The following is a 24,811-nucleotide window of genomic DNA, read 5'->3' as shown; positions in this document are numbered from 1 at the left end:
TTACAGTGATAAAATCAGATTTCAATTATAAAGATGTGTGTCGAACTTTAAATGCATATTTTAGTATGTTTTAAATGTTTCGAGTTTACATTTATCACTAATTATAGATAATTTACTCTATCGACTTAGATTTAAGACTTCACTGTCAAAGTCATAGCGAAATAAATAAACAGAAAACCGTTTTGTCTAAATTGCAGAATTATATCCTAATAATTTAAAAAATAACATTTAACACAGTAGATAAATAGCTAGTATTAAAGTTAATGTCATGGCAAAGGCGGAGTCTACAGCAAGAAATAATGTTGACTGCCTCAATGTCGATTTTATGCGGTCTTTAGTGAAACAGTATTCTGAGTTGGTTAGTACAAAACATAAACATCTATAAAATGTCTACAACATAGTTAAAACTTAATATGTTAGCAAAAGCTTGTTAAATATATTCAAAACCAAGTTATTATAAAGTTTTTTAAGAAATCAAGTTATTATAAAGTTTGACCTGTAATATCTAAGCTGCATGAATTGATGTTATTTGTCTTTTATATCGAAGAGGATTACGGAAAACCGGTATGTTTGGGGCGAACTTGGGAAGGCCTATGTTCAACAGTGGACTGCAATAGAATGAAGTGATTTATTTAATCATTTTAATTCATGAAAAGATATCGTTTTATTCATTCAAAATGTGTATTAAAAAAAAAAAACAGAAAAAAATCTTTGATGAAAAAGATTTGAATTAATATTTTATTTATTCTTTATTGTACACCAAAATACAGACATAGAAAGATACAGAAAATGATGTATGTGTAAAGAGCGATTTCTTCTAGACAACCCTTCTTCATTTCTTGTTAATATATGTACAATATTGTACATAATATAAGATTTGGTTCCTGTAGGAACTATATAAGAACTTACAAAATGTGTTGACATTATTTTAAATCCTTGACCACTTAAACACCATTAAGTACAGAATATTACAATGTACAATTACATAATCAATACAAAATGTACATAAGTGGTAACTGTTGCCTATAGTCGCCAGCAACGCCAGAGCATAGCAAAGCATAGCATTCCCGGCCTTTTCTCCGAACCTCCCCTGGAGCTCTGACCACCGTATCCAATCAAAACATTAAAATCAAAAACAGCTATATTTAAATATCCTTCAAAAGTGCTTTTAAATAGTCATTTTCAAATTAAAATCTTAAAAGTAATTATATTTTTAAAAGTGAAGCTATCACCTGTTCGGAATGTAGATTCTGAAAGAAAGTAATCGCCAAGAAACTCCAAAGTAACTTTTTTTTAAATTTATAAACTGTGTTTTAATATAGATTAGTAATATCTTGCATGAAATACAACGTCACTAAGTCCACACATCTTTATCATCTATGTAATTCTGCACTGAATAATAGGCATTAGCTATTCATTTTTTTTTAATGCAAACTAAATTTATGTTCAGACATGCGAATACCATAACCCAGAGAGGAGATGTTTACTTGACGCAGTCGGATATTTATTACGGAGTTCCTCTTCTTCTTAGTCGTTCACTCTTGACAGAGTGCTCAAGGTTGATGACGATTCCTTGACTAAAGCAGCCCCCGCTATACGCCTCCACTTGATGCGGATTTCGGCGTCTCGAGATCTCTGGACTATGGAGGTCTGTGTCGCAGCTTTGATGAGGTCTGTCCAACGCGTAGGTGATCGACCGCGTGACCGCTTGCCCTCTACCTGCCCAAGGACAACGAGTCGCTCCATGGATTGTTCGTTTCGAACAGCATGTCCGAAATTTTTAAGGATTCGAGTTTGCACAGTCGACGACAATCTCTGCTTGATTTTTAATTCCTGTAGGATCGAAATATTGGTCCTAAACGCTGTCCAAGAGATCCGCAACAGTCGCCGCCAGCACCACATCTCGAGTGTGTCGATTTTGCGTTGGTCTTTGAGTTCAACTGTCCACATTTCTGCGCCATAAAGAAATTTCGGGAAGATTAAGCTTATCAGGATCTTAGCGGACTTTCGTGGCTTTGATGATATTACGAACTCTTTTCACTTGTCAACGGCAGATCGTGTAATAGCACATCTCCTTCGAATCTCGTCTTCGCATCCTCCGGTGTTTGTGAACCGAGGTACACATAAGATTGGACACCCTCACAGTTGCCAATCATAGAGATGTCAGAATGGTTTCGTTCAGCTCGATCCACTATCATCATCTTGGTCTTGTCTCTGTTGACCGTAAGTCCGAAGGAGAGGCTTGTTGTCTCTAGAAGTGGCAGCAGGTGTTCCATGTCCTCTTTTGTTTGAGTGAGAAGAGTATATATATCATCGGCATACCTCAAGTTAGATATCTTTCTACCTCCCACTGAAATTCCCTTCTCCCATTTTTCCAGAACGATTCTCATAATACACTCCATATAGAGGTTGAACAGGAGTGGAGAGAGTCAACGTCGTCTATTCGAACAGTCGCAATTCCGTCTTCGTAAAGTCGACGTATGAGACAAACCAGGTGGATAAGTACTCCTATTTGAATGAGTACGTCCCTTAATATATGCCGTTTCACGGTGTCAAAAGCCTTGCGAAAGTCGCCAAAATAGATATAAAGTGGGATGTTAAACTCTCTAGACTTTTCGATTATTTGTCTAAGAATTAGGATCTTCTCTCTTGTTCCTCGACCCTTGACAAATCCCGCTTGCTCGATAGCTATTTCGGAATTCAGGAAAGCTTGCAGTCCGGTATTGATGACATGAAGGAGGACTTTGCTGGCGTGTGGAATCAAGGCTATAAGCCTGTAGTTGGCACATTTCTTCGTTGATCCCTTTTTGAGCAGTGGTATAAACACGGAGTGCGCCAGTCCCGAAGCCACTTCTCTGTTTTCCAGATGCGGTTGCAGATAATATGCATAATATCAACTCCATATTCACCCATCGCTTTAAAGACCTCTATTGGAATGGAGTCAGCTCCTACAGCCCTACTCCTCTTCAGGTGATCAATTGCGGTTCGAACTTCACTTTTCAGGATTGATGGTTCCATAGCATTCTGTGAAAGTGTACTGTTGTTATACGATAGTGTTATTCTGCTAGCACTAAAAAGTTGCTCGCAATATTCTCTCCACACACCCACAACATCCCTGATCTCGGTCACCGTTACCGGAGTTATGATTTTGTTATTCCTTCTCGTGTTTATACTGTGATTGTTACTATTTATATTAAAAAAAAAACTGTTAAAAATAACAATACACTGTAGTTTCATTTTTAACTCAAAATGTCGCGCACAACTATTTTTTATTCCTTATTTAAAATAAAAACTGCATAATAACTAACGAAACCGACACATTTGCTTGTATACACTAGAACGGCGACAATTGACGTGCCCCACGGTTTTATTTTAGTCTAGTCTATGCATATGTTTATAATTCCCACGACTGTATCTATTTTATTATTTTTTGGTTTTTAGTACATTTATCTTAAACATTGCAATGTATGTTTAACATAAAACCGTTTAACTTAAAAAGTTTTTTTACCTATTTTTATTTTCTAGTTTTTAGTTTTTATTTCGCATTCTGTTTAATTCATTTAGTGCTTCATTATTGCAAGGCCCATCTTAAATATTGAGGTTGTATAGTGCACTGTATTCTTCTTGTCAAGCCCTTTTATTTGATACCCATATTGGTGGGATTGATAAAAAATTGTTATCAGACATTTGGTAGCGGCGGCCAGCTTAGATTTCAATTTTGCATAGTAAATTGTATTCTACTTGTTGAGCACTTTCATTTGATACCCATATTGATGGGATCGATAAAACCTACGTTATCCGCCATTTTGTAGCGGCCGCCATCTTGTATTTCAATTTTTTATAGTATATGGTATTCTGCTTGTTGAGTCCTTTCATTTGATACCCATATTGATGGGATTGATAAAACCTACGTTATCCGCCATTTTGTAGCGGCCGCCATCTTGGATTTCAATTTTTTATAGTATATTGTATTCTGCTTGTTGAGCCCTTTCATTTGGTACCCATATTGATGGGATTAATAAAACATAAATTATCCGCCATTTTGTAGCGGCGGCCATCTTGAATTTATAATGATAATGAATAAATATAATTGTATTGTCACCAAAATCCAAAGTGTATACAAAATTTCAGATTAATCGGTTGACAGCAAGAGGGTTAAATTTGAATTACTAAATTTGACCCAAGAATAAAAAATAAAACAAACGGGGTGAGCTAAATAAAACCGTTTAAAAATCATGAGTACAATTAGAAAAAATTGGAAAAAAATAATCGATCTGGAGACATGGGGATTTGAACCGTGGTCTTCTCGGTCGATCCCGACCGGCCGATTTCCCACCTGAGCTATTATAACTTTATTGACAATTGCGAAATTTACCTTCGTATTCTAACGATATTGTAGCCAAATTTTCATTGCCTAAAAAAGGAATAAAACGACATTTTCTAAAAATGAATCCTAGCTAGATGGATTTATCGTACCCGAAACCTCCTATATACAGAATTTCATGAATATCGTTGGAGCTGTTTCCGAGATTCAGATTATAAATAGAAGAATTGCTAGTTTAAAGATATTAGATAGATTTAAGATTACCTATGTAATTTTCGTGGGAGTCCACTACACCAGCGCTCTTTAGGATGAGCCGGCTCTGTTAAACGCACAGTAGCAACTTCGGTCAATTGTCGAACTTTTCTAACTGCGAATGCTGCGGAGCTCTGCGGAGTCTACCATTCAAGGATGACAAATAGGAATCATCATATATTTAATAAAATCTATAAGAAAACTGTAGTATTGCTGACAATAACTCTCTCTTTAATTATTTCTAAATTATAATTTGGATCTTAACATTTAAACAACGCAAACACAACACTCACACGGTTTTATTGGCGCGTAGAACCAAGTTGTTTGTTTTAAACCAATCTTGAATTCGCAACAAAAAACTTCATATCATCATAATTTACTTTTTTCCTAGCAACTTAAACAAAATAAGCGATGTATCAGCAAATAACACTATGTCACAAATATCTTTAAAATAAAATAGCAGATGATTTATGTATATTAAAAAAAGAAAAGGACCTAGGATCGAGCCCTGTTGAACGCCCATTTTTAGCACAGATCCAGGAGACTTCATTCCGTTTACTGATACATGTTAAATTCTATATGTAGACATGAACCTATGAGTTTTCTAATGTTTACGCGAATTTTACTCATTTAATGAAACAACTTTTTTCGGATTTTATCGCGGTTTATTATTAACTTTTGATTCCCGACGTTTCGGATACTTTACAGCAACCATGGTCACGGGAGGACCAGTCCTCCCGTTAATAATAAACCGCGATAAAATCCGAAAAAAGTTGTTTCATTAAATGAACCTATGAGATTAAGAGATTTACCGTTAACACTAATATTCACGTTTCCTTAATAGAATCAAACGAAAACAACACTATGGAACTTGAATTTTCAAATGTCATGTAAAATTACAAGTTTGCGTTAGTGTGCGAAAGTCTAAATAAATAAATAAACACTACATGAAAGCAGTATTATTTAGTTGTTATTTTCTGTAAGGTTGAGATACTTCTTAAGTGGGCTACTCCAGATTTTCAGCAGGATTTATCTTTTATCAAAACTTTTTTTATATTATTATCTTTTTCTATTCTAGGGTCAATGGACAAGTGCATTCTTTTGGGCAGATGCGGCAGCTGCATCAAGTGGGTCAGCAGTGGCAAGTGGGGATGATATTTGGTTACTGGCCAGCGCTATGCTTGCTCGTGGTGAATTACACAGAGCTGCACATGCAGTCACTTCTAGAGGATTACATAGGTATATTTACTTTCCATACTTTGATTGATTCAGACTGTAATGTCCCACTGCTGGGCATAGATCTTTCATCATGTTGGAGAATGGTTGAAGCTCAATCTACCACGCTGCTCCATGTGGAGTAATGGATATTATATTCTCACTATAAGATCCCTATCAGGTGTTTATGATAACAAGCGGAACTGAGAGCTTTACATGTTGTAGTTGGCTAATTTTTTTTTTTTTTTTTTGGTGTTCAATGCAAGATCTTATTTTACATTATCTGGCAACACATGTCGTAATTCAAATTTATACTAAATATTTTAATGTAATGGCAAATTATTTTATAACAATTATTATTTATTACTATGTAGGAGACATCTGCTCTGCCTCGGCGTCGCGATGAGAGCGTATATAGCTGCAAAAGAGCCTACTACTACTTTGACTATTCTCGAAGAGTGTGATCCATCACTATTAGAACCCAGGAGCATGGACCAGACACACAATGTAAGAATAATATAACTTTATCTTTACTAATACTAGCTGACTAGGCAAAAGTTGTATTGCCGCTAAACGCTATTTAAAAATAGGGGTTGGTAGTAGAAGGGTGAAAATTTAGGGTTGTATGTATTTGTAAACGCCAAATCATAATAAAATAAAAAATAAACAATTTATCAATAAATTAAAAAAAAATTAGCGGTGGACTACCCTTAACATTTAGGGGGATGAAAAATAGATGTTGTTCGATTCTCAGACCTACCCAATATGCACACAAAATTTCATGAGAATCAGTCAAGCCGTTTCGGAGGAGTTTAACTACAAATTCCGCGACACGAGAATTTCATATATTAGATTATAAACCTGAAAAGTTTGATTGTTTGTTCAAACGCGGTACTACTGGTTCGAATTGATTTTTTTTTGTGTTTTAAATAATATATGTAACATTAAACGAATAATAACAAATTAATACGGATGTTACAGCGAGCCCTAGCAGGAGTGTTAGTGTGGCAAGCTCGGGCGTTGTGCTCGTTGGAACGAAGGGAGGCGGCTGCTGAGGCGTTAACAGCTGCCTTGAGAGCTGACTGCGCTTGCTATGAAGCATTAGATTTACTCCTGGAGCAACATGCCCTTACACCTAGTCAAGGTAGGAATTTATTTATTTAACTACTAGCTGACCCAGCCAAGCGTTGCTGTGACTCAGTAATTATAATTTATTAAAATACTATATTAAAATGCATATATATATATTTCTACAATAATGCGCCATTTTAAGTTTTTTTCCTAGATGTCTAATACTGTTAAGATTTTAGAACATTCAATTTTTATACGACTTTTTGATGTCCACTTTGGGCCTGAGACACTATGGAGAGTGGGCATTCTCCTTTTTGTATATATCGATATAAGCTTGCGTTTGACTATTATCAATCAATATGTGTATGATAAGTAGTAATGCAGCTTAACGAATTACAGTGTATTTTACGACGCGCTGGCGCAGCGGTCACAGCACTGGCTGTTCCGCTGGCAGTCACGGGTTCGATCCCCGTTTGGCCATATAGACGTTTGGTGTGGTCTGGGCGTTTGTGCTTGGGTATTGTGTGTGTTTCCAGACCCCCAACATAGGAGAAAATCCTACTGTTCGTTTTGTCGTTGAGTGTGAAGCGTTTATTTATTTCTTTACTTATTTATTATTTGACCCTTTAAGTATGAGTTCAGCATTTAGAAAATAACGTAAAAGAAGGCCTTGCAATTTCTATTTTATTTTAATTAGTTTGTTTTTTTTTTCATAATTAGAATACCACTCACATTGCGTGATTCTGAATCATATTGCGCTTTTTTATCATTTTGTATCATATTCTGTGCGTTTAATTTATGACATTTACTGTATATACACCACACAAATTTGGTCCTTCGAGCCGGATTAGCATATAGAAGATGTCTATTCATTCGCCCAATAAAGAATTCTTCAAATTCAATCTATTAACTTTACCACAGGTGGTATACAGAATGCAAACATTCCTAATAATAGGATGTGTAATTTTTTTTCTATTTAAATTTGTTTCAATCATATTAAGCTTCAATAATTATAGTGGATATATTTTTTCCCCATAAATACATTTTCAATTTTGATTTCCAATTAAAAAAATATTCTTCAGTATAATATTAGTAAACAAGTAATGTGTGAACGTTGCAGAGAGCGAATTAATCGAGTCGCTGCCCATCAATAACCAGATGAGCGCCTCGGAGGCTGCGCTACTACGAACCGCGTATCGAGAACGCTTGCGTCGGTACTCGCCACTGCCGCCCACTGAACCAGATGACACGGTGCGTATACACACATACACATACATGATAGTAGAAAGCCAACTGATCGAGTCATTTTCACGATAAAGATCGACAAGTTACTTTTTCCTAGTTTTCACCAATTCTCAGACAGCTTGTGCATCCATCAGCTTCAGCTGTAATTATAAACGCCTAATAACAATCGTTACTACGCGGCAGATTAAGCTCCAGCCCTTCTCTTCTATAAGAGAAGATGTCTTTTTTATACACAACTAAGTTGCGAAACAAGCGTACGGTTCACCTGATGGTGAGCGATTACCGTAGCTAATAGACGCCTGCACCACCAAGAGCATCGCAAACACATTGCCGACCCTACCCCCTATTCCCTCACATAGCTTTGGCTACCATACTCAGCACAAGATAACACTACTTGAAAGCAATATTATCTAGCTGTGATCTCCAGATTTTTTTCTCAATAAAGATGTATTTACCAAGTAATTCTATTACACAGTCATTAATGTTATCGTAATTATTGCAATAGATCAAAACAGCAGTCGACATAGCGCGCTCTCGCAGCGCCGAAGCTGCGGAAGCGAGGGGGCGGAGGCTCGCAGCGGCTGGCGAGTGGGGCGAAGCCCTAAAGGCCCTCGACGCCGCGGGGCCCTGGAGCTGTGCCGAGGTGCGCGCCGCCTGCCTTGTTGAGCTGAAGAAGAGTGCCGAGCTATTCGCCTTCGCGCATGCTCTGGTGGATGCTTATCCGCAGTCCTGGACTGCTTGGTACGCTGTGGGCTGCTACTATTATCTCATTGGTGAGTTGCATCAGTTTTTTTAATTAAATTTTTGTTTAAAAAACAATCCGAAGTATTATCACTTATGTTTTCTCGTATAATTAAGGCTGAAAAATCAATATCTACTAGTTACTAATCTGTGTTTACATCTATGTCCTTTGGAATATAATTTGTCAAACTTAGGCTTTTAGTTGTATACCTTATTATGTAGACGGCATAATAACTTCCTTTGATTAATATTAAAAATTTTTTTTGGGACATCCATTAATTACGTGAGCTCAGAATAGGGTGGAGGGGTCCAATAAAATCTTACTAAATCTCATTTAAACCGATCGAAAATCTCACCTGAACTTCAAAAAATATAAAATATTACACGAAAAAGTACAGGATGGTAAAAAGTAAAAATTAAAAAAAAAGCATTGTTTTTATCTGTTTTTGCTTTAAATTTTATTTAATTTGACTACGAGTATAGTGTACATGCACGGTTTGTTATTTTCTCGAATAATAAAAATATAGTTAAAAATACTTTTAGCGTCAATCTTATGTCAGGGGTGGGCAAATTTCTCTAAATCTCACCTAAGATGTAGGGGGGGTCTAAACTGATTAAAAAATAGCTCACGTAAATAATGGATATCTCCTTTGAAGTGTTTGATGTTTCAAGTTAACTTAGCGCGCGTAGCAACGGGTATGACAATATAAAATGGCATGTTGGCTGTGTAATAATTCGAAATTTGTTTGCTATGTACTACCTCATTCGACGACAACTGACCAGTAACACTTAAGCGCGCACGCGCGTCAGAAACGTACACGCACCTACTTTGACCCACACGCACGCACTCAGACACGCACTCGCACGTACTCCGACCCCCACACGCACGCACTCAGACACGCACTCGCACGTACTCCGACCCCCACACGCACGCACTCAGCTACGCACTCGCACGTACTCCGACCCCCACACGCACGCACTCAGACACGCACTCGCACGTACTCCGACCCCCACACGCACGCACTCAGCTACGCACTCGCACGTACTCCGACCCCCACACGCACGCACTCAGCTACGCACTCGCACGTACTCCGACCCCCACACGCACGCACTCAACACGCACTCGCACGTACTCCGACCCCCACACGCACGCACTCAGCTACGCACTCGCACGTACTCCGACCCCCACACGCACGCACTCAGACACGCACTCGCACGTACTCCGACCCCCACACGCACGCACTCAGCTACGCACTCGCACGCCGACCACACCCGACCACACCAGCCACACCGTCTAAGCGGGCGCGTACCGTAGGCAAGAGCGAGTTCGCGCGGCGCTACCTGGGCAAGGCGTGCGGGCTGGAGCCGGGCGCGGGCTGCGTGTGGCTGGCCTACGGGCACTCCTTCGCGGCCGACAACGAGCACGATCAGGCCATGGCCGCCTACTTCAAGGTACCGATCTGTGCATTCTGAACACCGGAGCCTTAGTGAAATGTATTTTAATATTGAGATGTTTGTTCACAAAGCGATATGGCTTCAAAATGTTTATTAAGTCCGTCGATGTTATTAATGTTGATTGAGCGCCGATTCCGATTGTAGGAACGGTAAAATATTACTGTAGTGAAATGCGTGGCAGTGGCCTAATTAGCTTTAACTCGAGGCCGTGCGCTTGCGATATTTTTTAGGTGTGTTGAAACACCTAAGTGTTTGGTCGTACAGCTAGCGTTTTTTTCTTTGTCTAAAAAATAAACTATTCATTTCCAGATCTTAAGATTGATTTCATTGACTGAAAGCTATTCCAAAATTTGATGGCCTTTTTATCTATCTGCCACGAAAATATAAACACTAGAATCACGAGTGTGATGTTTACGCTTAAACGGGGCGTTCGTTTCCTTCACAGTGTGTATGAAATGAAAAATGTCTAACTAGAAAATCGTAAAATAAATGTCCGCCATTAGAATATGACTGACTTCAAAATAGACTGATGGTAACAGTGCGATATCCACAGTTCTGGAACATGACCTTGACCCTTCCCCATCACGACAATTTGAATGTTATCTAAAACCTAGTTTCCTATATTGAAATATGATTCATTTTACGAGTACGTACAAATCGTTTAATTTAGACCATATATTTCTTAACTGGGGTCGGTCTCGTGTATAGGCGAGCCAGTTGATGCCGGGCTGCTACCTGCCGCCGCTGTATGTGGGCGTGGAGTGTTCCCTACTCAACAACGTCAGCATGTGTGAGCGGTTCATGACGCGAGCCGCGGCCCTGCATGGAAACGCTGAGGTTGGAAAGTTTTATGACTTCATTTGCTCCACTAATTTTTAAGAGTATTGGTTTTTTTATGGAATCTTCGTTTTTATATAATAGAAAGATTATAAAAGCAATAAAATACTAGAATTATGTTTTAAAACAATGCACGGGCAACTACGAGTCCGTGGATGTTGAACGATAAAAAAAAGTTTTTTTCGCTTAATATAAAATAAATGTATTAATAAATTAGTCAGTCTATTGCAATAAATTGCTTCCGAATTCTAGCAACAAATTTTCTGTATACCCTATTCTGACAAATAAAGAATTGTTTTTATTATTATACTTCGATCGCTCGTGCGCAGGGTGGTGCAGGCGAGGTGGGCGAGGCGGGGGAGGAGGGCGAGGCGGGCGAGGCGGGCGAGGGCTGGGAGCGCATCGCGCGGAGCGTGTCGTCGGCGCACGTGGCGCACGAGGCGGGCGCGGCGGCCTTCGCGGCCGGCCGGCCCGCCGCCGCGCGCGCGCTGTGGCTGCGGGCGCTGGCCGCCGCCGGGCCCGCCGACCAGGTGCGCCGCGCTCTCATGGGGCTGCGGGCCTGTCCGACCGGACGACGAGACTCGCGTGGTGGTCGAAACGTTACTGTCGTCCGGTGTTTATTGTGACAATTGGAGTCCAAAACTGACGTGACTAAACACGTAGCTCCATATGCAAATTTTTATCCAAACGGAAGTCAAATAGTCATAGAACTTTCCTAACCAACTCATCGAGAAGGTCATTATTGTATAAGTGACCTAAAAATATAATAAACCGAGTGTACGTTCGCGTCGACAGCTGAGCCCGTGCTGGGCGGCCACGCTGGACGCGCTGGGGCACGCGAGCCGCGCGCTGGGCCGGCCGGGCGAGGCGCTGCGCTGGCACGCGCGCGCGCTGGCGCTGCGGCCCGCGCGCGCCGCCAGCCTGGCCGCCTCCGGCCTGTGCCTGGCGCTGCTGGGCCGCGAGCGCGACGCCGCCGACGCGCTGCACGCGGCGCTGGCGCGGAACCCCGACGACGTGGTCGCGCTGGCGCTGCTCGACGCCATCGTCGACCGCCTCGACGCCGCGCTCACCGGTAGCCGCACTCTACCGCACTCTACCGCACTCTACTACACTCTAGCGCACTTTACCTGTGCCTGACCGCCTCCGGCCTGTGTCTAGCGCTGTTCATGCTTGTGCTACACTCTCTACCGCCAGAGCACAAAGAGTACCCTCGTATTCAGGACCTTCTATCACACTCAACAGTACTCTATTTTACTCCACTGGACATGAAGTCTACACGCTTGATAGAACTATTTATTAAGGTAGAACACAGGAGGAAACGTCTTATTCAAAATTTGAAATAGCTCGTCTGAGGAAGTACCTCACCCCTCCATAAGGTCCACAGCCAAATAATCTGCATTCAAGTAGTAAGTGTTGACTAAGATTGTCAATGCTCCTGAGGAAAATCGGCAACATGCTTTCATTGCTCTGCATATTGCAGACGGCTACAATTTAACGCAGTACCGTACCCATATTTGCCACCATTGTAATATATAAAAAAGTCTCTTTATTGTATACATATATGTATGTACACATATATTTTACCCGGATTTAGAAACATTCCTACATTTAAAACAATAACTTTTTTACAGAGCAACCTTATTAAATAATATCGTTAAAGTAATACCAAAATCTGGCCTTGAACTTTAAAAAAAATACATAATATGGCCTGTTAAATTACGTTTTTTATTTTATGTTAAATTTTATATGTTGTAAGATATAATGGTTAAAATGTCTAAATTTCTTTTGAACAGAGGAAGAAATACCCCAGTTTCCGTTCCCCGCTGTCACATTGGGTCCGCCGCCGGAACAAGAAGCAAATGAACGTGATCTCACCGATAGAGAACTGTCCGACATGAGCATGAGCTTCGACTGAATTATACACTGGCAATTTCACGTTCACCCTTATAAATCCCAATTTGGGATAAACTATGCCCAATATTTCAGACCATATCTTCAACTGCCCGACTACCGAGTTTCAGCACAAACGGTTAAATGGTGGAAGACGACAAACATCCAATTTCATTCATTTTTTTACGTAAATTTTGTACAAGTAGATCACTCACTAATAATAAGTATCTAATATCCAGAAGATGATTGACCAATTCAGCCTGTAACATTAAACTGCAAGGCAACTTATATATTATTTGCAGTATATATTTTTTTAAAATTTCAATATTACGATTTTAAGATCTATGATAGTCCCAAACCATAGTAACACTCTATACTTTGTAAGCTAAATCGTTATTATTTGTATTGAATCTAATGGTATATAGATATACTCATATAGATATAGATATATAACAAATTAACAATATCAATAAGCAAATATTGTTTCGTTTTGGAAACATTCGACTAAAACATTACTGTTAACAATGAAAAAAAATCTGAATATCCTATGGTTACGATTATCTATTACTATTAGAATGAAAATTAAACACTAATAATGACTGTACGTGTATTGTACGTGTAGAAAAACAATCATATGTATGTGTACTTATAAGCTTATCATGTGTGAAGTCTTTCAAAGAACTGTATAACACCAATTTTCGTTGCATTTAATTTGTACAGTGTACATTTTTAATTGTAAGAGTATTGAATAAAACTTTTCCATTTATTTTTTTGTATCATTTTATGTTTTGACCTGGCTCAAAATCATCAGGGTCCTGGAGAAGGAAAACTTTATTTGAAACCCAGAATGGGGTCTCCGTCAAGCATTCGTGGCACAGCTCTAAAATGCGAAAGACTCCTGCAGCCGAACTGGCTCCACACGTATCGACTCGTCGTTCCTGTGGGCCAGTGAGGTCGAGAGGGTGGCGCAGAGCTTAGGCAACTCTGCGTTTTCCTGAAGAGTGACCTCGGCGACACAGTGTCTGTCTGACACTGTATAAATCGTCTGCAATAGACGGACTAAGATGAATGATGATGATATATATATTTTATGTACGTTCGGGGACAACTTTGTCGTTTATGAACCGATTTTGATAATTCTTTTTTTTGTAGGAAAGAAGATATCCTAAGTGTGGTACCATGATAAGGAAACCAGGACCTGATGATGGGATCTCAGAGAAATCGAGGGAAACCCTCGAAAATCCGCATGAATTTTTACTGGGTGTACCTATTTTATCACCTTCGAAACCGACCCACAAAATTGTTAATCAATTATTTTTTAATCTTTAATACATACGCTGTTTATGTGGAGTTAGAGTACTGAATCACAAAATACGCCACGGGGTCTAGTTATTTTATGAACATGCGCAGAAAATTTTTGTTTCATTTACATATTCAGCTATGTGGTTACGGCAGTTAATATAGCCACAAGAATATAGCCGCCCCATCTCTTCCCGTGGGTGGCTTAAGAGACGACAAAGGGATAACACAGTTTTACTACCACTTTGGAACTTACAGCCTTAAGCCGACCGATGGTTAGATAACCATCCAACGGCTGGCTTAGAAATACACAGGCGGAAGACGGGCAGTAGCGTCTTCGGTGCGACAAAGCCAGCCCTGCGGTCACCAACCCGCCTGCCCAGCGTGATGACTATGGACAACACATATGAGTTTACGCCACTTTTGGCGCGAACTTGTGGAGGCCTGTGACCAGCAGTGGACTGCGATAGGCTGAAGTGATGACATTTTCAGACGCTGGATATTAGACATCCCTAAAGATACTCATTTAAGTCTCCCTAACGTTACTTTACACAGCAAAATTTTACATAAAACATTGCCGTTTTTTTAATTCGAATCCATATTTGGAACTAAAGTAACATCTTGGACAAACAAGTTCTTCTAAAAATAACACTAAACTGACATGGTAAATGAACTCACACAAAAAAAAAGATGATCGCTAGGTTAAAAGATGTTTATATCTCCTACTCAATGTTTGAAAACTGATAAAATCTGGCTACACTATTGGAAAAATTCAACTTAACCCTCTAATTTTCTTTTTGGTTTGTCTGTGTAAGAACTATTGTAATCAATAATTCAGTAAAAACTGATGGAGAGTAAATAGTCTTAAATTCTTAATGCTAGTTTTAGTCAAATTGCCGACTTTTAGATACGGGCAACACATTTTAGTCCGCATTAAGTTGAAAAGAGTGGTAGAATGAAATAAACCTGGGAGAAAGACTTTCTCCAGTGGAATAACTCCAGACTTTAAAACTTAATATCTGCTGTATTAAGTTTGGATTACCAATCACATTTTAAAAAAAATATGAAATAGATTTTACAATTTTCATAGTTTTTTTTTATGTAAGAGGTAAGGAAATAAAAGAAAGGTATATCATAAATTAATTTATTCGTAACAGTATATATTGTACTGTACATTCTAAAATCAATTAAGCTACTTCAAGATAAAATCAACATTTAATTTTGTTTCACCTAAAATTCCCATAAAAATTACCCGATTTAAAAGCGGTTTTTTAAAAAGTTTCTTTAAAAGTAACAGCGAATATCGCCTAACACTACAGGCACCTTAAAAATCCGTTTAAAATCTCCTATAGGCACAGTATACTAGTCTAGTCTCTTAATAACAGCTTAATTTTGCGGGTACAAAAGCGATTAACAAAAAATAATACAATAAATTTTGTCAAGCAAAATCTATCTCGAACTAATTTAAATGAACAACGATAACAATCAAATGATTTATAAATTATAATAATCAACGAGAACAAATCATAGTATATAATTAAACGAAGCTGGCTGACAAAGCGCCCAACTCAATAGCGGCTCGACAACTGCCGGGTGTTGTTACTCGGTAGAGCGGTGTCAGCGCGCCTGCGGCTGCGCCCACCCCCCGCCCTCCTCGCCCGCCGCCTCGCAACCACTCGCCGTGGGGGATGGTGTCGCTGGAAAGATTTATATTAACTTTACAAAACTATCACCAAGAGAATTTGTGAACTTGTCAAGTTTATGGTACATATAAAATAGGATATTGACTATTTCGCAAAATTTAATGTGGAATAAATCCCTCCTTGTTGTGTTTTAAACAATACTTTACAATAACTTTCCATACAATCCATCGTTCTTTATTTGGAACATTCAGCAGGGTAATTTTCAAAGAGTCATCGCTAAATTTTGAGTAAACTTTTGAAATTTATCCACGTTTGGCGTTTAAGATAGATAGATAGATACTCTTTATTGTACACAACAACAATCAACACAATAACATATTACAAATAAAAAAATAAATAAAAATAAAACAGTGTACAAAGGCGGTTAAGGAGAAAAAGAAACCCTTGAACCTTGCGAGAAATCCTAGAATCTTTTATGTTATATATTTGGTAACAGAAGATTTTATTGCCAACTTTTTGGGCAGTAACCAAGACTAACATCACCAGACTTAAGGTACCGTCAAGGAGTCAAGTCTCGCAACTCACCGTCCCCGACGAGGCCGAAGCCGCCGTTGTAGAGCGCGTCGGCGGGCGGCGAGTGGCGCGCGGGCGGCTGCGCGCTCTTGGAGTTGCGCATGAGCGGCTTGTGCGCCTCCGACGAGTGCTGCCAGGCCCAGCACGAGCGGCAGAAGTACCTGGGGCACATCCGTAAGAAACAATCGAGCAAGCTTTTAATGAACTAACAATATTGTCCACCGTTGGGACTTAATAATGGTCGGAACAAAAAAAGCTTAATTAACGACAAATTTTGAGAAATAATCGGAACATATAAAGCCAAATCAACAGATTTGTCCACTGCAGTTTAGGCATTATCAAACTCGAAGTACATTGAGTAACAAATTTGTCGGTTTTAGTTATTGGCATCGTCACATCTCTTTGTCAAGAAGATTTTGGATTTATTTAAAAGCTCTATATAACCTATGTTTTTCAGTACTTGTACACCTTAAATATGAGTTTTTAGATGGGAACAAATTCCAATATAATAGTGCTATCAAACTTAGTTTGAAGCACGTTCAAGACCACGACTTAAACAAAACTAAACCGGAATAAGATTCGAATTTTTTTTTCCTTACCTAAAACAAACGGGCTCGCGGCAAAAATATGGTCCCTGCTGAAGATTACACACCGAGCACATCGAATCTTCTAAGTAGGGATCGACTTGGACCTGTAATTCATAAAAATGACATTTTACTATGTACACGATAATATAGAAGGCTAAGGTTGGACCGGAAAAGGACGCCCTTACGACAATAGTGAAAGCCGAAAGTACCTTTTTCGTGAACTTATCAGTGCGTATTTCCACGTACGCGGCGGAGATGGCGCGCACGTAGGAGCGAACGTTATTGAATGTGACGCGACCCGAACCTATCGGGTACTTGTTCTTGTCAGTGTCGATTCCTGGAAAGACATTACTTTTAGAGACAAATTAGTCATGTTCTGTAGCATATTAAGACGAAAAAAAATTGAGTAAGGCGCAATATGTTCTTTCGAGGGCGCCACATATTGTGTGTGACACCATATAGTTTATAACAAGACATTACACAGATAAGTTCAAATGATACCCATTTATTTAAATATTACAAGTAGTTTGGGAGATACGAAGGAACTGATGATCGTAGGATGATAAAGGTGGATTATAAGCTCAAAACTTGGAAGAATAACGAGATAAAACCACGCTTAACAAGAATACGATCGTACGGTAGAGGTCTTTACTCCCGTTTCTGTTTGACCCGATTGGATTAAAGCCACTAGAAGTAGCAAATGATTACCCGCATACACGACGCCGGAGAAGAGGTCGTTCATGATGGTCGCGAGCGCGGAGGCGGAGAGCATGCCGTGCAGCGCGCCCACGAACACGGTGCGCGCGGGCTCCAGCCGCACCGAGCCCGCGCCGCCTGCGCCGCCGCCGCTCACCCAGTTCGAGTCCGCCACCGCCCACGGGATCACTTGCACCTGCGAGCCACCACGCACTTTCATTCCATGCGTCATTTTGGTTAGCACTAGCCTAACGATACGCGTTTAATGTAAAGGGGACCAAGATTGCTTCCATAAACAAGTTAACCATTACCGAACTTTGGACAGTTTTTGGCCTTTTCTATCAATATGGTTGGGATAAAGTTTGCATCTTATCAAAGCTCAAGATTTTTTTCCGCGAGTCGCGCTGTATAGAACAGTTAATCAAATTCAACAAAATAAAACGTTACAGAATATGAATACTTTCTAACTGGCACTGTTGGGAGGACTCTTCGTTTTAGAAAATCTTTGGGTCATATATTTAGCAAGAAAGCTGCACCCACCTCCTTGGTGCGCATGTTCCGCGAGGCGATGCGGTAGTACCAGTCGTGGCCGTCCCGGCGCGCGGCCGCCAGCAGCGCCCGCACGCGCCGCTCGCTCTCCAGAGTGACGTACGCGTAGCCGCGCGGCGCCGCCCCGCCCCCCGCGCCCCGCCCCGGCCACTCCACGCTGGGGCAAGGCATACTCAAGTAGAACTACGTTCGTCTTCTAAATGGTTGCCAAGAGGCGTGGTTGGTGACCATTTTGAGAAGGATCTTTTAATATATTATACCACCTCTTGCGCTTTATTTCTAACGAAAAATTCAGTCCAATGAAATGTTTTATCTAGCCCAGAAAGAATGTCTTCGTTAGAGATGCTTCGCTAGATTAGTTGAATATGCATCATTTGCTCACTTTTTGGGTCCGGGATAAATAAAAATTTTTGAAGAATTTCTTCTCACAATTTAATGCAAATCAGAAATAAAGTTTAAGAGTTTAATTTAAAGTAATTTAATTTAGTTTAAGAGTTTCATTTTTTATGAATACAAAATGAACATCTTAAATTTAGCCACTCCGTGTAGCAAGTTCAGTAGCGGAAACTTACCGCACTGGCTGGAAGTGTCGCAGAGCGTGCATGAGTGCCTGCTCAGTGATGTCCCAGGGAAGACCACCCAGAAACACCTTGGCAGAGAAGCCACCGCTAGGGTCCAAACAGCGAGCTGGTAGCGTACCACTCCAGCTGAGCGCGTCACCACCATTCCGGCCCGCCGCTACAACACCACCTACATCACCAGACCCAACATTATTTATGATATATATATCGACCATATACTTTTTTTTCAGTTAAGATGGAATTTATACCTGTGGAACTCTGATTAGGACGCTACTGATCTTAACTTGCAATTTCCTTAAATTTCCAACCAAGAAAATTTTGGCAACTTTGAGAAGTTTTCTATACCCATTATAAATTGATTAAATAAAATAGTGTCTATATCGAAAAAAAAAAAAAAAAAAAAAAAGTATAATTGTTCACAATACTTCAGCGTGGAATAGAGAAAAATTTTCGTGGACTAACAAGAAAACTAAAAACTAAAAAAAAATGACGTACAAAAAGATGCACGGCGTGGCAGCGCTCGCGACTGTTCGCGCGGTTGCGCACGAGCTCCTTCGGGCGGCCACGGCGGCTCTACCTAATATGAAAATCAATCATTAATACTGTCATTTTAATATTATATGTTTATCCATTTTATTCAAACGTGCCCAAATATACTCATTGTACTTACAGATTCCAAGCCATCGCAACTGAGTCGAGTTTGATAAGCATTGGAACGCGAATTAGACGCCGGTGGCATCGCCAAGGCCTTCTGAAACATGAACCTCACTGGACTTATCTGATAAAATCCGATTTAAAAACGACGTATATAAAAACATAAGCAAAAGAAATCATTATGTCAAATTTCATTTCCTAATGAAAATTTACCAACACGGGACGACAAAGTTGTAAAGTTAAATTATACATTAAATCCCGATTTTTACTTGTGTCCGACTTAAAGAAAACTGAAACTTACTAAGGAAGCCACAAGGTCCGTTATCCCCTGCCCGGGGGAGTCGCCCCAGCCGCCCGGGCGCGCGCTCTCGCTGCAACAATGGACCAGTTTTAACTAATTATCTTGTGGTACAAATTTCTTGGTTTTAAGAAATTATATATATATTTCACAAGATACAGTCAGATAAAGATAGCCAGGACAACAATTTATGTCATTTGCCCTTCCTAGCGATTTTTAGGAGACTTCATCACTGCAATGGTGTTTTTGCTCGAAAACAAAAAAAAATCAGACCTCAATCACATGAAGTAATACGAGAAAGACATAAGTAAAACCTGCCAATTACGCGTATTGAAAATATGCTAAAAACATAGTTCTATCTCTATAGAATTGATTGGACCATATTACAAACAAGCTTTCTATTTAAAAAAAATAGATTTATTACAAATCGGTATATCCTGTCAAAAGAACAAAAAATACAGCCCAGTTGAAGACTTTCTTTAGACTGACTTCAAATAAACAATTTTCAAATAAAACAAAGTACGATCGCAACTCGGCCTGTAAAATCCCACAACTGGGCATAGGGCTATTTTCCATGTGGGTGTGGGAAAACGCTTCGAGCTCACCACGCTGCTCCACTGCGGGTTGGCGGATATGTTCCCTACTATGAGTAACGATCGCTGTCACGTATTTATAATAACCGGGACCGACGGCTTAACGTGCGGGAATCGAACCCGCAAACAGTCGATGCTTTAGGCGACTACACGCATAACTATACAAGAGCGGTTGTTAATACAATGAAATCAAATTACCATGAAACAATTTATTTTGATTTCAAGATTACCTGTAACTGGCAAAAGCGGTAGGATGCCGCGGCGGGAAGCATGTTGGCGGAACAAGTGTGCGCGGAGTCTGTGCGGCCTCAGGGCTGCTAGGGCTTTCCCAGCGCCACTCGTCACCACCCTCCTGTTCACAAACCAACTGAAAATGGCTCGCTTTACTTATTAACTGAACGAAACGAAAGCACTTGATTCTGTTGATCTGACAGCGTATATATATGTTTTAAATTATTTTTACATATTATATATTATCACCGACGATTATTAGACGAAAAAATATCTAATATTATCTAGCAAATTCCATTTCATATAGAAAACGACTTCATCGTGTACGGTAAAGGAAAAACAACGATATATTATGATAATCCAGCTCGTCTAGACTGACGGCATACATACAGAAAATAGGTTTTATCTTTGCAAATTAGTTCCAATGGTATATTCGCCATTCAGATCTAATTAAGATTTTAATTTTAATAGTTTATTTACAATTTATACAGAAATAATAATAAAAAATCGAAAAATTATCAAAACTACTCCTACGTAAAGCACATATGTAGATCCACTAATCACAAGCAGAAAGTTGATTAATCAAGGAACGACCTTTTTTGTATCAACGAATGTGCGTAAATTTTCCAATTGCCTCTCGCGTCACTGATCGAACGGGAGTAACGCTGGCAAGCCAGACACAAATAATATTAAATTGCCAGCTCCTGCCAATAGCCGGTTCGGCAGAAGTCTGCCAAATAAGTGATACAGAAGTTTCGACTTTACTCAAGGCGACTACCGATTAAGTTCTGGCATACTCGTCGATAGATTGTTTATACTTAAAAGAAGCTATCAACGCTTTTTACGGTACTCGAGTCGTGAATATTTGGCTGGCAAAGCATCAATAATGAAAGTAAAAGTTATTATATAGGAAATAGTGTTCGCACAAATAAAATTTATCGAGTTTTTTTTTGAAACTATTCTAAGATAAATCTTATATTAAATAAGGGTAAATAAACAAGTTTTTAATATTTAAATTACTTTCACGTGTGCCATTAATTCAGAGATCTAGTTCAAACTGCGAGGGCGACGGTTTTTTTACGTAGCAGGTACCTAATTGTCCTTGTCTGGTTGAATTATTATTGTCTAGTAATATGGACCCTTTAAAGTCGGAGGGGACATTGTTTAGATGTATTGCCATTCGTAATAGAGGGCTGGAGGTTATTTCGGACAACATTCAGAAGGCAAAGGTTGCGCAAAAATTACACCCTTTTTGTTTATTTCGATAGTACATGATTTTCAAATTGAATTATTTAACAGAACTTGCTAATAACACTTCATCCGAAAAATTTTATAACGCTTTACAGCCATGTATAAATAGAATATTGAAATCAACCGATGGAAATAAGCGCAGTGTGAAGATGCGATAAATTAGGTCGTAGCTTCAATTAGGAAACTACCTTCGCCCTAGCGAAGCGATTAACTCACGGAAGTAACGATAGATTAAAAATTACATTTGCTTCCATATTAAGAACCACATCCCTGGACCTACCTAATGTTAATAATGAACTTTTATATTCTACTTTTAAAGCTATAAATTCTAATTTGCATGTCTAATTTTAGCTATGAAATGATAAATCATGTATATAGTGTTAGCAATAAAGGCTTAATAATAATAAGGGACCTACCCATTTGATTCCAGAATTAAATTGTCACTGAAAGAAATACACACCTACATTCAATAAACATTTAATGTTTACAATAAATGTTATCAAGTGAACCATTTATAGCCCTTAAAATGAACAGTGCAAAGATAGGTATTATCCTCTAGTCCTTAAATAGACAAGTCGATATCCAAGCGATGTAATTAGGTCATAACAAAATAAAGGTTACTAATTCTGTGACTTAAGAGAGGATTGGCCTTTATAACAATATAAAAGTACTACTATCCTTAGATACTTGGACCGGTAATAAATGGCAATTTTATTTTAAATATATTCTAAAGAAAATCGAATATATTATTTGACCGTGCTAATCTTAGAGCATATTTTGATTTTGAACTACGTTAGAAAATGTGTATTAGGAAAGGTTAGTGACCCTGGGTCGAAATAGCAAGAGTACCTAATAAATATGTACGACCAATACGTAGAAATAAACGTAATCTAAAAACACTACGTTACCGTCTACATTTAGAAACAGTTCGATAAAGTATTTCTGGAGTCAATCGTAGTTTCTTTAATTTTTACTAAAAGTTTCAATCCCAAAAAGAAAAAAATTCAGTATACAATTTATTAGGCCTTCGTTGAATGCTAAGAAAATAAACGGCTAATAAAATTAAAAAGAAATAGGATTGGCGCCATTAAACTGCGCACATCGTATAAATCATCGAATATGAACAATTTGATCGTGAAAGCTATTAAAATGAGATTGTATTACAGCACTTAAAAGGACAGCTCTGAAATTTTAAGATGCGAGTAAAAATACATTACATTGTTTAGATATATTGAAAAATATTTCAAGTACTACTGCTTAATATAACGAAAAATTACTCATTTTAAATACAAAAAAGGCTTATAAAAATTTTACTTTGCAATTCTTCCAATATTAGTAATTTTCAAGCGAAAAATATTCCGATGTTACTCTGTAAACTTGGCATGGGATTTACAAATTCAGAAATAAATACCAATAAATTTGAAAAGTCGTTGCGAGGGTCTGCGATTTTATATTTTACAACTACCCGCAAGAAATATTAATATAAAAGACATGAGTTACGATCTGAATTTAGCTTTTGTTGGTGTACGCGAGCGAATTTTTAGAAATTCGCGTTTCAGTGCTGATTATATATGGGAGTATTAAGAAATTCTGAAATCCAGGGCTAATGCAAGCTGCCGGCTGGTCGCGGGTGCATTATTTGGCACGGCGCGCCCATTAATAGGGGAGCTGGCAGCCGTCTCCCAGACATTAACTGGCATCAAAACGGATGTCGTACGGACATTATGAACGGACAATAAAACTGTCGAGTGCTTTGTACTCAAATATCGAGCCTTAAGGCATACAAATGCATTAAGTGGGACGTTTTTACGATGCACTCAGTATAAGCGAATTAAGATGAAATAATTTTAACTCTTAAAAACGACGCAATTCAAGTATAAATAAGCCTACTACAAAAATAATTCTTAATTTTGGCGCCCAACATGGGACTAAGTTTATGATAGCGAAGATATTATGCGTATAGCAATATAACTGAACAACGCAAAACTACCCACATTTAAAAACAAACTTCGGAACGATATGTCTGTTGCAACAGTTGCCATTTTAAACCCTTATTTTAAAGCGACTGAGTTGTATTATTGCACCGATAATGGACTTCGAAATTGAAAAAGTATTTGAGAAGCATAAGGCAATATGCAAGTTTAAAAAAATACGTTATATATAGTTCATAAAAAAATATAAGCGTTAATAAAAAGTAAAAAATTTTGGAACTTACATTTGGTCTTGCTCTCGGAGCTGCTGCTTCGGCGAGCTGAGAGGTATCGAGGCCTAAGAATTCCGCCAAAGAGCGACGGTTTTCGCGCGACCCACCGCCACCGCGACTATTGTCCTGTTTGATAATTACCATATTTATTAAATAAAACCTTTAAATTTCAACTGGAAAAAGTTGTAATTAAAATTTGTAAAAGGGAGGTAGTTTAATATTTGTTTATGTAGGGTAGTGTGACTTTATAACATACTTTACATCACCGCTAGGAGTATATTTTTCAACAAAATTTAAATACATTTAAACAAAAAAAAAATATTAGAACATGAAAAAAAAAATTACCTGATGTAAAAGCGGCATAGTTGCCGCAAAGTTTTTCAAAGTTACTTGATACGATGCGAGCGGACCAAAATCTGTACAGACTTGTTGCCTCGTCGGTAGCACACCGTCAACTACCGGCGAGCCGGTGCGCAGCGAAGCACGAAGTCGCACCACTCCCCGGGGAGGGGAGGGAGGACCCTCCACTTTCAAAATTTTTATAAGCCACGCCCCCTTTTAACTACTTTTTAAAATTTACTTTCAATTAATAGTAAATGAAATTAGTTTTTAAAACAACCAAT

The 24,811-nt window shown here is 38.8% G+C and overlaps 2 protein-coding genes across 2 annotated transcripts; one reads left to right on the top strand and one right to left on the bottom strand.

Moving 5' to 3' along the window:
- The first annotated feature begins 268 nt into the window (after positions 1-268).
- LOC123657870 (cell division cycle protein 16 homolog) lies at positions 269-13,796 on the top strand. Its single transcript, XM_045593367.1, has 11 exons — positions 269-358; positions 5,655-5,815; positions 6,166-6,298; positions 6,773-6,935; positions 7,983-8,113; positions 8,613-8,880; positions 10,164-10,300; positions 11,012-11,140; positions 11,485-11,670; positions 11,936-12,212; positions 12,934-13,796. The coding sequence occupies exons 1-11, from the start codon at positions 269-271 to the stop codon at positions 13,053-13,055; spliced, it is 1,797 nt and encodes a 598-aa protein (XP_045449323.1). The 3' UTR covers positions 13,056-13,796.
- A 1,668-nt stretch (positions 13,797-15,464) lies between these two features.
- LOC123657996 (cytoplasmic polyadenylation element-binding protein 1) lies at positions 15,465-24,551 on the bottom strand. Its single transcript, XM_045593474.1, has 13 exons — positions 24,534-24,551; positions 24,201-24,314; positions 20,734-20,870; positions 19,914-19,983; positions 19,629-19,736; positions 19,454-19,535; positions 18,950-19,127; positions 18,369-18,534; positions 17,841-18,024; positions 17,342-17,469; positions 17,145-17,236; positions 16,558-16,706; positions 15,465-16,026 (listed from the first exon to the last, which is right to left on the bottom strand). The coding sequence occupies exons 1-13, from the start codon at positions 24,549-24,551 to the stop codon at positions 15,947-15,949; spliced, it is 1,506 nt and encodes a 501-aa protein (XP_045449430.1). The 3' UTR covers positions 15,465-15,946.
- Positions 24,552-24,811: the final 260 nt, after the last annotated feature.

This window comes from Melitaea cinxia, chromosome 11, assembly GCF_905220565.1.
Source record: "Melitaea cinxia chromosome 11, ilMelCinx1.1, whole genome shotgun sequence".
NCBI classification, from domain to species: domain Eukaryota; kingdom Metazoa; phylum Arthropoda; class Insecta; order Lepidoptera; family Nymphalidae; genus Melitaea; species Melitaea cinxia.
This window is presented reverse-complemented; position numbering and strand designations above follow the sequence as displayed.

What these genes read in the sequence shown, in the direction of transcription:
- LOC123657870 (XM_045593367.1), top strand. Translation starts at nt 269, where the DNA reads ATGGCAAAGGCGGAGTCTACAGCAAGAAATAATGTTGACTGCCTCAAT. An exon ending in CCACTGAACCAGATGACACG is followed by an intron (nt 8,114 to 8,612) that starts GTGCGTATACAC and finishes TTATTGCAATAG; the next exon opens with ATCAAAACAGCAGTCGACAT. An exon ending in CCGCCGGGCCCGCCGACCAG is followed by an intron (nt 11,671 to 11,935) that starts GTGCGCCGCGCT and finishes TCGCGTCGACAG; the next exon opens with CTGAGCCCGTGCTGGGCGGC.
- LOC123657996 (XM_045593474.1), bottom strand. An exon ending in CTCCGAGAGCAAGACCAAAT is followed by an intron (nt 20,871 to 24,200) that starts GTAAGTTCCAAA and finishes AGCCATTTTCAG; the next exon opens with TTGGTTTGTGAACAGGAGGG. An exon ending in GTTGCGATGGCTTGGAATCT is followed by an intron (nt 19,536 to 19,628) that starts GTAAGTACAATG and finishes TTTTCATATTAG; the next exon opens with GTAGAGCCGCCGTGGCCGCC.